The sequence below is a fragment of the Notothenia coriiceps genome, unplaced genomic scaffold, assembly GCF_000735185.1.
Source record: "Notothenia coriiceps isolate Sejong01 unplaced genomic scaffold, NC01 NC01_scaffold00034377, whole genome shotgun sequence".
NCBI lineage: Eukaryota > Metazoa > Chordata > Actinopteri > Perciformes > Nototheniidae > Notothenia > Notothenia coriiceps.
In genome coordinates, this window is record NW_011367078.1 from 311,214 (window position 1) to 326,959 (window position 15,746).

General features: G+C 42.6%; 2 protein-coding genes across 2 annotated transcripts; one reads left to right on the forward strand and one right to left on the reverse strand.

The window, feature by feature from the left end:
- Positions 1 to 3,157: 3,157 nt before the first annotated feature.
- minar1 (membrane integral NOTCH2 associated receptor 1) lies at positions 3,158 to 6,448 on the reverse strand. The gene is made up of 2 exons (XM_010790536.1): positions 6,416 to 6,448; positions 3,158 to 4,624 (listed from the first exon to the last, which is right to left on the reverse strand). The coding sequence occupies exons 1-2, from the start codon at positions 6,446 to 6,448 to the stop codon at positions 3,158 to 3,160; spliced, it is 1,500 nt and encodes a 499-aa protein (XP_010788838.1).
- A 687-nt stretch (positions 6,449 to 7,135) lies between these two features.
- Positions 7,136 to 8,174, forward strand: LOC104962137 (tyrosine-protein kinase transmembrane receptor ROR1-like). Its single transcript, XM_010790537.1, has 3 exons — positions 7,136 to 7,166; positions 7,590 to 7,880; positions 8,137 to 8,174. Exons 1-3 carry the CDS (start codon positions 7,136 to 7,138, stop codon positions 8,172 to 8,174), a joined length of 360 nt encoding a protein of 119 aa, XP_010788839.1.
- The last annotated feature ends 7,572 nt before the right edge of the window (positions 8,175 to 15,746 follow it).

Sequence of the window (15,746 nt, forward strand, 5' to 3'; positions counted from 1 at the left end):
ACCCCCTTTTCCGTCCCTGCTAGAGAGCAGGGACTCTCATGCGGCTCTCTTGTGAGAAAAGAGCTATATTTCTGATTGGCTGGGCGGATTGCAAACCACGCCCCGTAAAACTCAAAAAAAGTGTTGTGAAGCCACCATTTTATTGTCCTCGCATTAGCATTATTAGCATTAGCATTAGCCCAGCGCAGAAACGCAGAGAGACTAATTTATATGGCAACACAAAATAAAACATGGGAGCGGTGGAGATGAAGAGGTGTCGGCGTTCTGGCGATTTACTCGGAAGGCTTCAGTAGAAGCTGCTGGGAGTCCCAGCAGCTTCTATACATACTAAATCCCAAAAATGTAATTGTGAAGTTTTTTGCGGCCTGCCAGTAAACCCAAAGCAGAAGAAGAAGTGACGTCAGCGGCTTCATTTGCCTAATCCACCCCCAGGGACTTATTCCGGTGTGAACGCGATCTGTACTTAGTTCATCAGAACTAAAGAGTTCTGATGAACTAAGTTCTCATGAAACTTTGTGAGAAAAGTACTGCGGTGTGAAAGCGCCTGTTGCGTGTGGAGGGAAGCTTTTTTGCGATTGCGTTTGCGTTAATCCTATGCGTTTAGCCGTATGCGTCCTCGTGTGGCCGGGGCCTTAATGGCCTACACAGTTGTTATGCTATACCACATTGCCCTTCACTGGATGTATAATGAGCTGCACTAAACTACATTTTAGCATTTAAAATACCTAGCCATTCTTTTGAGGTTATTTTGGTAAAGTAACTCAAAAGTAATATAAAAGTAGTGTAGCTCATTACATTTCCTCTGAAATGTAATGAGCTACACTACTTTTATATTACTTTTGAGTTACTTTACCAAAATAACCTCAAAAGAATGGCTAGGTATTTTAAATGCTAAAATGTAGTTNTGGATTGCGAGCCCTGGATCTTGAGTCGTGGCTGTGCCTGTTGCTGTGGCCCTGGATCATAAGTCCTGGATGGATATCCTCGTGGATTCATCTTCTTATTATAGACACATGCATTTCCAAACATTTGGTCTACCTACGCTGTAAATGTATTATCTCTTCAATTTACACACGGCATCTATTGCACGTCTCTCCGTCCTGGGAGAGGGATCCCTCCTCTGTTGCTATCCCTGAGGTTTCTCCCATGTTCCCCTTTAAACTGTGGGTTTTCTCCGGAAGTTTTTCCTTGTACGATGTGAGGGTCTAAGGACAGAGGGTGTCGTATTGTCATACTGATATTCTGTACAAACTGTGAAGTCCACTGAGACAAATGTAACATTTGTGATATTGGGCTATATACAGTAAATAAACATTGATTGATTGAAAGTACATGTAAGTATTTTCTGTAAGTTAATATAGTGTGCCATGCAAGTGAGACAGCAAGGAAACAACAGGAATTCAGACATAGAGTCATTCAATGGATATTATTAAAATCCGGGGTCATGTACTTTGGTACTGTGACAGGAGATACAGTGTGAGGAGAAGACTGATAAAAAGGCACCTTTAAATAAATCAGGAACCAAACACAAGAATAATAACTCCTTTGTCAGTGTTATTACTCCTACAGAGATGGTATACAGCCGGTAGTTGTTCTACAGCAGCTGCATGCAGACTGCTCAGGTCAGGACCATTTTCAATTAACCTGCGCTCCATTTAGCATTGGTGCAGAAAGGTCACGGGGAATAAACAGTGTGTTTAACACCTAATGAGACATTTTGACATTTTAACATGTTGTTTTAAAAGCCTGCTGTGGGGATCAAAACAATAAAGCTGAATACAAATATAACGGTAACAGAACAGTTCAACATATTGGCATATACACACTTATTTGTGTGTCATTTTAATTTCATGTCTGCGGGTTAGGACCTTAGCATCTGGTGTTTATCATTTCAGTATGTTTGTTTCGATGCGTATATGCAATGTTTTTGTTTCATTGTAAAGCATTAAAGTACTGAGAAATATGTATAAAATGTTTTATTGTTTTCTTTATTATTAATTCATTCCAGGATATTTATTTAAAATATATATGTTGTGCACATGCCCTGCTCCCCTAAACTAGACCCGTCACCTCTTCACCTGCATTACAAGTGACCTTCAGGATGTTGTTGTGTGAAGGGGAGAGCAACATCAAATCACACACACCAACCTCCTTTCCTTTCTCCTTTCAATGATCAGTTAACAAGGGTTGATCATTGGGAAAACATGAATTAGTCCATATAGTGCACATGGTGTTGAATTTAGCAGCTAGAGACAGATATGTCTCTCAGGTATTGGTGGAAGTGTAGATAGAAGTCTGCTTGATGACAAGTTTACCATAACAACTTTATATGCTTTTATGTAAGGGATAATATTTCAATGTTGGTTTACAGCATTATAGGCTGACATCTGGGTGGTAAAAAATAAGTAATTGCAGTTAACTATACAAAAAGAAAAAAAGATGTCAGTGAAGTGCCAGTGTATTTACATACAACCATTGTAGTTCCACTGAGTATGGAACGGAAACTAGGTGTTGGGGAAATATTTTCCAAGGCCCATAACTTTGACCCAGTTGATCAGTTCAAACTGTCCTGACTGAGCACACGCACCTGTAACCTTGGCTGCTGTGCTCTCAGTGTTCTGTCTCCCTGTTCCTGCCTGTTGGCGTCAGCTGATAGCGGTGTTATGATTCTATCTTGTTATGTAGCATGTTGATTATTCTCTCTGAACTAGCTAAATACATGGGTCTGGGTAGAGTTCTTCAGAATTTACGTGGCAGCTCTCCCGTGAAGTCAGAACCTCTGGCTCTTGGACTTGTTTTGTGAATTCTCCGGCCGAAGCTCCAAATAACCCATCAGTGTTTGACAGCAAAGCTCCAGCTCTCCCCGTGTCTCCTTTGAGTCGGTGACTCCTCCTGCATTGCTACACAGAAGCTTCCCCCACACTAGGGATGTGTATCAATCATTTGTTGGCCTCGATCAGTCCTACTATTAAGTTTATGAGTTATACTTTTGTATTCTTACTGCTTGTGTTTTCACTTTGCAAAGACATTTATCTATACAGAATGTGTATGCGATAAACAGCATCTGCTCAATTTAGTTATTTGATTTGGTGATTTCATGCTTTGTATTCTACATAAGTCAAATACTGTGTGTTTCTCTGCCATTTAAAAGTTAATTTCAAAACAGTCCTACCTCTTTTCCTTTCCGCTGTCTGTCCTTGCCATCGTCTCCAGGGTGGCAGGAGTAAGACACTGTCCTCCAGTCCCGGGGAGAGTTGGTTATGCTGGCGACCTTTGACTCGGTTGCACTGTTCTCCTCGTTGAGGGAGTGGGACGACCTCCTGGTGAACATGCTCTTCCTCAGAGCTTTGACCCTGAGGCTATAACTGTTCCCATCGGAGCAGCCCCACTCGGCTGAGGGGCTATTGTCCACTTTAACGTTGTGACCGGTGGTGTGGCACTGGAAAACACGAGGTGAGAGCGTGATGTCGGGATGTGGATGAGGGTTGGGGTGCAACTTGTCCGGGGTGGCATTGGATCCAGATGTTGACGGCGCCCCCCCGTGCCTCCCGTTGGCCTCAGGCTCCTGGATCTTCTCGTCCAGCTTGTTGAGCTTGGTGAGCACCTGGGAGATCTCACTGCGGACCCCCGACAGAGACTCCAGCTTCTTTTCAATTTCTCCGATCCTCATGGCCAGCTTGCACACGCTGGATTTTAGCTCATCGTCTGTGTTTTCAAGCGAATGGAAGAGGCGGTCTAGCTTGGACTTGGCTAGTTTGACCGTGTTGCGTTCAGGGGAGCTCTCACCTTCAGACTTCAGCGTTACCTGAGAGAGGGAACCATTACTGTTGTAGCAGGACGATTGAACAACTCCCAATGAGTCACAAACACTCATATCATCCAGAAAACGGAAAATGTCGCTTATGTCATCGCTGACCATCTCAGAGTCCTCCTCACAATGTTGGAAGGCGTGTCTTTCTCTGTCACTGTACTTCGCTGGGTATTCCTTCCCCTTCTTCTTCTCAGCCTGCTCTGTTTGAGTCCCAACACTAGAGGAGCTTTCCACTCCCTGAAAGGAAGGACTGTTTTTGCCCCTGAACCTTTTGGCTGCTTCTCTTTTCTCCAAACCCACCGGCCCACTCGCCACCAGTGCTACATCCTTGCTTTTTATTCCTTCACTTTTCTTTGCAAAGCCAGAAGGAGAAACTACCACCTTTTCTTTTGGGCTCTGAAAATGCTGATCATTGTCAGTTCTTCGGATGGTGACATTGCGATGATGGTTTTCTTTGAGTGGTTTGCTGTTCAGAAAGGATCTCTCAGGTTCTGGAGGCCCCTCTTCTGTGTTGAGACTGAGGCTCTTCACGGGCCACGACGGCTGCTTCCCTGCTTTGTTCCTGTGCTTCCTGCTGCTGATGCTCTCAGAGACCGTAGTCGGACCAAAGTATGTGGAGGCCTGCAGGTCGTCCAGGCTCTCATGTTTCACCCTCCTCCTGTCCTGAAGAGGAGAGTTGAGTGTTGGCTCAAAGTAGGGGTTACTGTAGGGCAGTTCAAAGCTGTGGTTGAAGAAGGTAGTAGGTTTGAGCAGCTCCCTCTTGTGGTAGCCTTCAGCAGCCTTACTGCCCTGCTTGCTTTTACTGGGATTCACCTACAGGAAGTAACCCAGAAAAATAACTGATTAATCTTTACAACACTTAACACAGCAGAGACAGTGTATTATTTGTCACTTTGGGGTCATCTAAGAATAAGCATTAAAAACATTATAAAAACGTTTTAATTAACCAGGGCTCGACAGTAACGGTTGCCAGGTTGCCATTGGCAACCATTCAGAAAAAATGTCAACCGCTTTTTGGCCTTTGCAACCAGTTTTTAACATAAAGAAATAAGGACAACAAACAGCAAGATGTGCATCCCAAAATAGATAAATGTTAATTATTTGTTGCATTAAGAGTGATATTTAATTATTGTTGTGACCAGTCGGAACCTGATACTTAAGTTGCACATGCATTAGTGTGATTACTGAGCCAGAAAGCGATGCACGTTCTATGGTGGGGGTCAGCACAAAGGTCAAGAAAACCCACATTTGAAAGGAAGACAACGGATGATCAAGAAACTAGTGACTTGCTCAATTCATTTGTGAGGGATCCGTGAAGAACATGACAACAGCTGCACTACTGGTATTTTGTATACCAGCAATTGAGGGCGGACAAGTTTCCTACCAATTAAGTTTCAACTAATTGTGTTAATTACTTATTGTAAAGCATTTGAACATTCTTTTGTGTCACATGTTCATTATTAAGTTGATGTATAACTGTATAGTATCTTCATTATTTTAAATATAAGGTGACTAAAAATGGCAACCGTATTTTCAGTTTTGGCAACCAAAAGCTGAGGCCTGGTTGCCAGCCTGGCAACCACTTTTAAAAGTTAGCGTTGAGCCCTGGGTTATTACCCGTCCCCTTGTGTGTTATGTAGCTTTTTCTGCATGTAAACGGTCTGCAAAGTCACAAACCCTCAAAGTACACCCTGTAGCAAGTAAAACTCTGACACAGAAAATACATGTCCATGCTGCCCCAGAACGCCTCGTTGTATATTTTTATTTTTCCATTTTTTTCTTCCGGGGCATATTGACGTCACTACATCCAAATGGACCAAATGTTCAAAATGGACCAATCCGCGGAGCTCCAGGAGCTCCAACAAGGCGTGTAGGACAGAGAGTGAATACACATACTACACAGAGATGCTGTATGAGAAACTAATGTGATTTTGGAAAATTGAACAATGTAAATCTATTCTAGTCAACCTCAAAAATGGAATTATGATCAGTAGAAATGGCCAAGACATGTGGCCTTTAAAATCGAGAGCAAGACATGGAGCAAATTCACAAAAGACTGTGTTAACCTTGTAGTGAAAACTCTTGTTGGCGACCTGGCTTCTGACATTTTTTTGTAGACTAAGTTGTTAATCTTCCAACTAATCTCGACCTCCAACTTCGAGACGAAACAGATTTCTTGAAAAAATAAATAAATCCGGATGTTATATATTTTCATTTGTGGAAAACAAGTGGTGTTGGCTATTACATAAATGCCCTGACTAATGAATTTTCACGGGTTATTGAACATTGATATGCATGGGTATCTTGCCTATACAAGTGCGTACCTCTTCTCAACCTCTCCATTCACACAGATTGAATTTTGTCAGACTAGTATTTGAGATTCCCCAGAATGTGTTTTCCTCCTTTGTTTGTTTTGGCTGAGTGTGTAACCAAGAGCATTTCTGCATACCTAAGATGGGTTTTGGGGTTGAGGAAACTTTCCAGAAGTTTTTTTAAGACATTAACACCAAGGTTTTTCCAACACATTAAACTCTTAGGTGGCCCCCCAAGGTTGTTTTTTCCTGACCACCTTCAGGAAAAATCTGGTTTTGTAGATAAACATACAAGGCTGTTTTGATTTCTCTTGTCCAACACCATCTTTACTCAAAACACTGAGTTCTGACAGCCTCATGTGTTCACTCCTCAAGGTTATTTTTACTTATCTTCTCAAAAGCCGGGAAGAACACTTTTGCAGGATAAGCCTTAATGAAAAGTGAAATCAGGTGTCCAACTGCATCATAACATAAAAAATCAGGCTTTAAATAGGTGCCGAGTTTTTTTGCCTGTATGTTGTAATTTTTAATTATCTGACTAATTGATTGCAGTAAGTGTTGTTTGGTTGATGTAATTTAGTGGGAATGCAGATACAGCATTCCAACTACTTGTTCTTCTACGGACTAATTCTTTATTATTATTATTCCGCCGGGTTATTTTGTCCCTCTTCTGCTCCCACATTCCACATCACAGAAACATCAAAACGTTCAGCTCGATCGGGAATCGATGGCTATTACTTTTCACATTCTTAACTTTCATAATTCCAGATATATATCCCATAATTCATCCCATTTTTAACATGGAAGTCAATGGAGAAACTCCATAAATGAATAAAATGGTCAAAACAGCACCAGACTTCAGATAATGGTTAATGGTCCGGCCCTCAATGGCTATATGTCAATTATTGGGTGTCATCATATGCCGTTTCCATGGAAACGCATCCCTCGCCATAAAACACAATGTTGTCGTAACTCATATGAAAATTGTCAAAACAGCACGAGACTTCAGATGATGGCTAACGGCCCAAACCTTCACAGGTTTGGTAAAGATGCAGCCATTCACACATTTAAGCGTATTATGGGGTTTCATCAAATGCCGTTGCCATGGCGACAGATCACTGGCCATCAAGTTAGTTCAAGAGTTTGCAGTTAAAATATTCTGCTGCTTTTCCAAGCCTTTTTACTTTCTTTTATTCTCTTATCACACATTCAAGCCCCCAGTGTTCATATATCATTTGAATCTAAATTCTTCACTTTCTTCTTACACATTACATTTCAGCATAGCAGTTCAGCGTCAGCTTTTCAGCATAAAGCATTCCCACTAGCAATTACTTCAGGAATTGCATTCTCTAGTTAGTTCTTGGCCTTCTACAGTGCCTTGTACAATGTCTCCCTATCCATTTTTGACTCTTATATATCATTTTTCTTATTCTTCTCTTTCAACACCTTTCTCCTCTGTCTTCCAGGGTCCTTCTTCATCCGCCTTGAAGCTCCCATGAACAACATCACCACCTCTCTGGGCCACACAGCCGAGCTTATCTGCCGTGTGTCCGGCAACCCACCGCCCGTCGTGCGCTGGCTGAAAAACGATGCCCCGGTGGTGCAGGAGCCTCGACGGATCTCGTATCGATCCACGCCGTACGGATCACGCCTCCGCATTCGCAATCTGGACACTACTGACACGGGCTACTTCCAGTGCATGGCCACCAACACACAGGGGACCGTCTCCACGACAGGCGTGCTCTTTGTCAAATTTGGTAAGAGCAGGGAGCAGTTTCTGCCAAGCATTTACAAGCTTGTTGGCAGGCAGATCTCACAATCAGGTTGTACACCCTTACTGTGTCAAACAAGAAATGTTTTCCTACTCATCTTTTCCTTTTAGAGATCTGGCTCCTTTCAGTAACACTCCTCTCAACCTATTCTTGCTTGTAGCTGGCAGCTTGTGCAGAGAACGATCTTGGAGCAATATTGTTTATCCTCTTGTAAAAAAAATCCCCTTGTCTCCTTTTCCAGATCCACTCCCTACTCTCCTGCCAGGAAGGCCAACGTAAGTTTATCTTTTTCCTATCCGTCTTTTAGTTCTCTATCTTCTCTCTGGCACTCTATTCATGCTGTTCTTAGAGTACTATAATCTTATAAATGGACATTGCAAATGCATACATTTTACAATTTGCATACTTATTCATGGCTTGCAACTATGTTGTATTATTGATGGGGGTAAAAATCTGAGCTTGAAGTTTGCAAATGTTGTTATAGGTGGTCCTGGACCACATAAAGGCAGAAGAAGACCTAAACTACATTTGATTTGCGATCTGTTCTGATAATCAGGTGTGGACCTGTTTTCCGATAATGTCCATAATAGAAACAAATGTAATTACAGACTTTATAGATAAACTAAAGACAAAGTTACAGTTCAGTGAATTCATTAAGGAGCGTACACCAACATTCCCACTGTTTGCTGACATACTGGCTGCTGATACTGTCTGAAACGAGGAAAATGCTGCATTGTGTTTCTATCTTGTACTTCTCATGGCAATGCATGGCCTCCTTTGATATATAGAGCCAGCCTAAAAGTACTCAGAAGGACCTTTTTATTGAGGACTCACTGACATTATAACACTGCTTGGTCTGTAATTTTCAATTTTATTGGTGCAGTTCTCAGTGTGGCTAAATGAATATTTAATATGCGCCTTTTAAATCCCAAATGCCTGATGTTGTATGCTGCTGTTTCCGCCCAACCATCTCAGCTCACATGGTTCACATTTGAATGTGGACTGCGCACACTTAGCCGTGGGCCACAGTCGGTATGTGGACCATGAGGACTGTTGGGCGGGAGCAGAACAAAGCAGATGTTGACATCCGAAACACACCGACTCAGGTCAGTGTAGTAGATGAAAACAAATAGTTTGGAGGTAACTTTTGCCAACTCTGTTTGAGAGAAAAAACCGGGCATTTTCGGGGGACTTGAAAAATAGTCATTTGTGCATATATTTGCTGTTTTAAATGTAAATGAATCCCATAAGCATAGAGTAAACACCTAGTGCCAACACACACATGTAAGAAAAGTATGTATTTATTTTTATTATTTCTTTGGGTGTTTTTCCCTTCTACCCGTCCTTCGTTTCTATACTGCTTGTGGTATTCGAGAAACTAGCTAACTTGGGTTAGGCTGTGTTATTTGATTTTTAGAAGACTAATCAGTAAATAGGATATTATTTAAAATGTAAACATTTTTAATTCATTTCTCATTGGGCAATAATGTGATACTCATCTGCCTCCAGAGCAATAATGAAGTTATTATAATTAAGAGTGAAAGTCTTTTGTCTACTGAGCTAAGTCTCCCTCTGTATTGCGGCCTGAAATGAGCAGTATAGAAAAATGACGCACATCTGTCTCTCTTTGTGGTTTCTTTTCTATATAACTTTTTATATTCGCCTAATTAGCTGCAAGCTGTTTGAATGTACAGTGAAACCAACCAGAGTCCTAATCTCTTTACATGCACATCAAATTAAATAGGGTAAGGAGGGTAGCAAATGAAACCAAATGATACAAAAATGTTTTAAATAATTATCCATAAGTGCTTTCCACTTTAATATTATCATGTTCTTGGCAAAAGTGCAACTCCTGCCCAAATAAAAAAATATTTTGAGTCTGTTGAACACACTTCGAACTTTCCCTGCTCGTTTGATTCTCACAGGATCAAAGGAGTTGAGCTGGATGATTTTCCCAAATGACATTATGGTAAGGCTTGCTGCCATGTTCCATCAAAACTGCTGGCACATAGTGGATATCAGACACTTACTAAATCCACTCTCACAGTGAGATGACTACACAGTACACACATACACACACATTTGAGGAGCACGAACTCATGCTCCGTTTTAAACATCTGTTTCTACCATTCCTATGTTTACATGTTTTAGATTTTTGGACACTGTCACAACACCAGAAATAAACTAAATTGGAAACAAATATTGATAAGAAAATGGGAGGATGAGTTTTTGGCTAAATTACAAGAGTTTTTGAGGATGACAATGCGAGGCTGGCATGATGATCATGAGGATCATCCAATTTCTCACAACAGAAAAATGATTTTGCCGCAATCTGATAAAGAGAAGCAAATCCTTTTTTGAAACCACTAAGGGTTTTGTTCTTGCCAAATGATCATGATGCATTTTAAGTTAATTTCCAGGCTATAAAAATGTATAAATGTCTTCAAAGACTTTTCAGTTATATTCCTTAATTGGAATTAGTTCCATGAAAATCCACATGATGATGATGCAAGGCAAATACTTTGTCTGATTTTCCTTCTGAGGGAATTACGTTTTTAGGACTCCTATAATCTAAACATCTCAAGGATTCCAACTCATTGAGGTACAGCTTTCCCACACGATACGCTACATTACACTTTGCAAGTTGGAATAAATTAGGTTCACCTTGTGTTTTTTTCCCTGCAACCTTGTGAAGGGAAGTGTTGAGCTGAAGACTAGCATGCAACCGTGAGTCTCATTACAGACTTCATTTAAACGGACAGGGGCCTCCTTTGACAGCTGCCGAGCTGCGGTGGTGGTGGGCTGATTATTGCTGCTGCTCATCATTAGTGCCACGGCAAACTTATTACCTGTAAAGTAAGGTGGCAGGCCGTCAATAAGACAAGGTCACATAATGATGACATGTGATGACCTTCAAGCGCTTACCTCATGCCGCAGCTGTTCAAACGTCACGGCTTCTGGTCTTTCTCGTCTGGTCTGAAGTTTTTGGAAAGACATCTGGTCCAAAAGCTTGTCAGTTCAAGTGAAATATACTTTTGTAACTTGCACTCTCTCCCATTTTGTCTGTGTTCAACAGAGAGCTCAGTGGCTTCCATTTTCTTGGGGGCAAATTAGCCACAAATATTACTTACAAACTTAAGTGAAGATTTTTTGCCGCCCACCTTGTTGAAGCTGAACTTAACATGAACAACATGTCCCCTGGGTAGTCTTTGCTTCGGTCTGATTTCCATCCTCTACGCTGGGCTTAAGTATACAGTGTGTGTGTGTGTGTGTGTGTGTGTGTGTGTGTGTGTGTGTGTGTGTGTGTGTGTGTGTGTGTGTGTGTGTGTGTGTGTGTGTGTGTGTGTGTGTGTGTGCGCGCATTTAAATCAAAATATTTCAGCTCTTGGACTGTCAAAATGACACAGTGGATTTTTCCTTTTAAATAATTTGCAAATAATATATATACGTAGCTAAGACCAGCAGCAGGTTAGCTTAGCTCATGATAAAAACCAAGAAACATTTTTTCCTGGCTCAGTCTAAAGGTAACTAGATATTTATACAAACACCTCTTAAGATCGCAGTTTAACACGTTATACCTCATTTGTTGAATCCATAAAAGAAATAATTGTAAAAGTGGCACTTTGTGGTTTTATGGGGCGTTAGCTGTTCCTTTTATATAAGCTGTTCCTCTAAATTCTCACCAAAGTCTCAAGTTCTCCTTTTTGTGACGCAAATCCAAGTGTCATATTTATAAAGCAGTTTATTTTCTTATACGAAGTTCATCAGAATTCCACAATTCTAGGTAAAAAAGAAAAAGATCAGTGCATCGCCTCTATTTTGTGCTTTTTCTCCTCCCTCCATATTCCCCCTTCCCTTCCTCTCCTCCCCTCCTTGGAGATGTTTTAATAGAGCCAGAATAAACACAGGGTAAGGGGAAAAAGTCTTGCCTGCCAAAATTAGACCCCCAACTTTATGCGTCGCTCTCTGTGCGTGCCACACTTCCTTCATTTGTGAAAAGAAAGATGGAGATGGCGGGAGAGTGAAGGGAGTGAAAGAAAAACAGTGTTAGCAGCAGTGTAGGAGGAGGATGGTACCATTAACTCTCCTGGGTTCCATGTTGTTCTTTGAACCCCTGGTTCTGCGGGATTGGAGGGGTTCAGGTGTGATTATCTGAGTAATCCAGCAGAAGGTTTAGCTCAGATTAGAAGCAGGAAATAACTCCTGACCGAGGCCTGCGCGCATGATGCAAACCTCAGGCCAAAACTGTCCACGACGCAATTTTTCAATATAATGAATCAATGGGATTAATTAATCAGATGCGTTATGAAGGCATGAGCTGAACTTTAAATTACTTTTATTTGTTCTTTCAGGTTTTCTTTTTGTATGCTAGAGCTATTTTAAAATTACACCAAAGCAATGACAGAGTTGCCAGCAAAGACATTAATAATATATTTAGGTTTTTTGAGCTGAGACTTGTTTTATTTAATTAATATAAGTCATGATAACTTTCTTGTAGCACTTGGGGGACAGTTGGGGAGTTTGTCAAGCATGACAGATGGCTTGTGGGTTTGTGAAAATACTTTTTGAGTTGAAATTGTGCATCATCTGCAGCTCTAATCAATATTTGTATCATAACAATGGATACAAATACATTGCATTGTGACTCTGTGTTTCCCCTCAAAGGAGCTTTGGCGTCCGTCCGCTCATTGCTTTGGTTTTAAGGCTCACAACTTCACTGTTCTGGTTCAGTATTACTGCTCTTATAAAGCCATTTTTGGCCGCACCAATCAGCTGTTTCCAGAATAAAAGCTCTGATAAGGCGCATTCACACCGCAGTACTTTTCCCACAAAGTTTCATGAGAACTTAGTTCATCAGAACTCTTTAGTTCTGATGAACTAAGTACAGATCGCGTTCACACCGGAATAAATCCCTGCGGGTGGATTAGGCAAATGAAGCCGCTGACGTCACTTCTTCTTCTTCTGCTTTGGGTTTACTGGCAGGCCGTAAACAACTTCACGGCGTATACTGCCGCCCAAAATCCCCGGCCGGAAGTCCCCGGTTGGTGGGGACTGGCTTCAGTAGAAGCTGCTGGGACTCCCAGCAGCTTCTACTGAAGCCTTCCGAGTAAATCGCCAGAACGCCGACACCTCCTCATCTCCACCGCTCCCATGTTTATTTTGTGTTGCCATAAATTAGTCTCTGCGTTTCTCTAAAATTACAAACAAGTCGGACGAACAAAATAACAAGAATAAAGTATCCGTCAAAAACTAAACACATCATGGAACCAAATGGATGTTCTGCACCGCTTTCGTTTGCTGACGCCTTGTGATGTACGATACTTCTACCTTCGAACACCATAAGATAGGCTCATGGTGTTTATTCAGGCGCACAGTACCTTCTGTCTCACGACTATCGTTTGGGAACCCTGAAAATTCCATCCACCCTAGCTCGGGGACCACCCACTATACCGTAATGGGTTTAAGCTTGGTTTGCTCCGCTTGCCGTACCCTCCTAATACGGAAATGGTTCTATTACTAAAAGTCTAAGTAACCGCCAAACCGATGATAACGTATTCAGATGGAGGCGGGAGCGCACGTACATGCCGGCTCGTGTTGTCGTTTTGTCCAATGGCCAATTCGTACAAAAGTTCATTTTGGGAAGGGTAAACATAAGAGCCTCGATACCATACAACCGTGTACATCCTAGAGCACCGACGTGTACCCCTCCCCTCCTCCACCACTGGCACCCGCACTCGGCACCCCGCCGGCCTCTACATACCAGCCTCGCCACCGAAGCCCGCAGCCCCACACTTTCAAAACATCTAGCCCCCGTTGCACGACCCTCCTATCAGGTGTCGACGTTCCTTCCGTCAAGACCGTTACCCGGCTCACTTCGCTACGATCAGGCTAGGTCCAGGAGACCAGAAGTTAACAGACCTGCCGAGAAGCAGTAGGCGACAGGCCATAACGCAACACCCGAACTTGACAGAACCCTTGTGCGTGCTACTTCACACAAGTGGACTCTTTTCTAACTTATTTATGTTTTTAGGTTACGTTCATCCCACAAAGACACCTCGGCATTGATTAGTGTTACCCACATATACAAGGTCCGGATCCACACCTCCATATTGTATTCCCATTAACTCCGTTAACCTACTTTTGTTTTCCATGATACTAATTAATTTTCAGGAAGAGCAGTGAAAACTGGGCTTTGCGCTTCTCTACCCATACGTGGTTGGGTCGATGTCAACTAAAAGATGACGTTGTGAGGGGTGTGGCGTTCACATGGGCGCTGACAATTGTTATTACTCCGAGGCGAAGCTATTATATACCGACAACATATTAACACATGGAGATAGGACTCGTGCGTTTACTTGGTACACTGCGGTATCTTTTACACTACTCGTGCGTGAACTTGTAAACAACTCGGTTTCCGTTATATAAAAGAGAGTATTTGAGCGGACGAGCACGCCGTTCGTCTGGCGACGCGTAATGAACAGGTTTGGAACTTCTGGAGTCTTGCCCTCGTAAGGTATTTCGGGGTCTAGGTGCCGAGGGCTTTAGCGGGTCATTTACATCAGGTCCCAGGCTTGTACTCGCACCCCGTGGGCGATAGGCCTCACCACACGTCGGCTGGCAGGGCCCAGAAAGACCTGGACGCGGAAAGAACGCTTCAAAGTTGTACAACTTAGGCCCGGCTTGTTTGGTGGGCACTTGTTTCCCTATTGTGACTAACCGACAAGTCGGACGCTTGTCACGAGCTAGTTCTACTCTTCTCCTCGAATAACTCTATTAGTTGCTTACAACCTCCCTCCATTTTGTTTACTAAAGTGGTGCTTCGCATACTCAGGTTCTCTACTGACGTATGCGGAGGACTTCATAAGGCAGACAGACAGTACGACGGCAGTAGTACGATATTTATAGTCTATAGTCTTTGCTCCATGCCATCACGTTATGCTTACCCTTCTTATTATGGTCGGTAATCCACGCATACAAAAATAGAATATGCTTCACATAAAGAAAGAAGAGACGAAGATGGGAGTCTCGGCTGTGTTAAGAGGAACTATACACAACATAGGAGTAATAGTAAGGCTTCAATATAACTTGTGACTGATGGGCAGATAGATCCCCTTCCATTCCAGTTGCATTTTCTTATCGCTGAGTGCGTACGGCGGTCAAGTTATCTTACTGGGATGGCATTTCGTCCAGCCTAAACGCACAACACTCACAGGTTCGGGCGCATCACCTCGTCCGTTATGCGTCTTCCAGGCGAGACTTAGACGCCATCGTCAGCTTTGTACTCTCCTCTAACACACTAGTTACTTGTCACCGCATAGAAGAGTCTCTCAGCATCTTACTTTAGACACAGATCCCCTGCGAGTCCAACTTCCTGGGAAATTCCATACGTATCGGACCCGCAAGTGTGGCGCAATCTATCGATATAGCCGCCTGAACACCCTCCACACGGCCCTAATATATAGTAGTGGACTTGTTCACAGCAGCAGTGTGGCTATCTTGGTATCTTCCGGGTCGTACGAATTTTGCCTCTCTATTTTAGGATCCATGCTGGATACCGTATTAACTGGACACAAAATGATGTGGCGCAAACAGGCAGGGCTTTCCTTTCCTTCCTTTCCTCCACTCCGTCTTCCCCGCGACACAGAGTACTCGCGCTCGTCTCCCACGGGAGATACGTCGAGACGACACGCTGCACTTTGTCTTTACAGCGAGATAGAAGACATAGACTCAGACCCGCCTGAACGTTTGATGCGGTATGCTCTTCTTGTCTTGTTTTTTTTTTTTTCACCAACACTTCGGTGGTAACAAATAATAGGAGCGTAATCGTAATAACTCGGTAATCGTACATCG

Excerpts from the sequence above, each read along its gene's own strand:
- minar1 (XM_010790536.1), bottom strand. The coding sequence starts at position 6,448 with ATGGTGTTGGACAAGAGAAATCAAAACAGCCTT. Across the intron at positions 4,625-6,415 it reads AGAGAAATCAAAACAGCCTT|GTGAATCCCAGTAAAAGCAA; the intron begins GTATGTTTATCT and ends TACTTCCTGTAG.
- LOC104962137 (XM_010790537.1), top strand. The coding sequence starts at position 7,136 with ATGGCTAACGGCCCAAACCTTCACAGGTTTG. Across the intron at positions 7,167-7,589 it reads CCCAAACCTTCACAGGTTTG|GGTCCTTCTTCATCCGCCTT; the intron begins GTAAAGATGCAG and ends TCTGTCTTCCAG. Across the intron at positions 7,881-8,136 it reads CGTGCTCTTTGTCAAATTTG|ATCCACTCCCTACTCTCCTG; the intron begins GTAAGAGCAGGG and ends CTCCTTTTCCAG.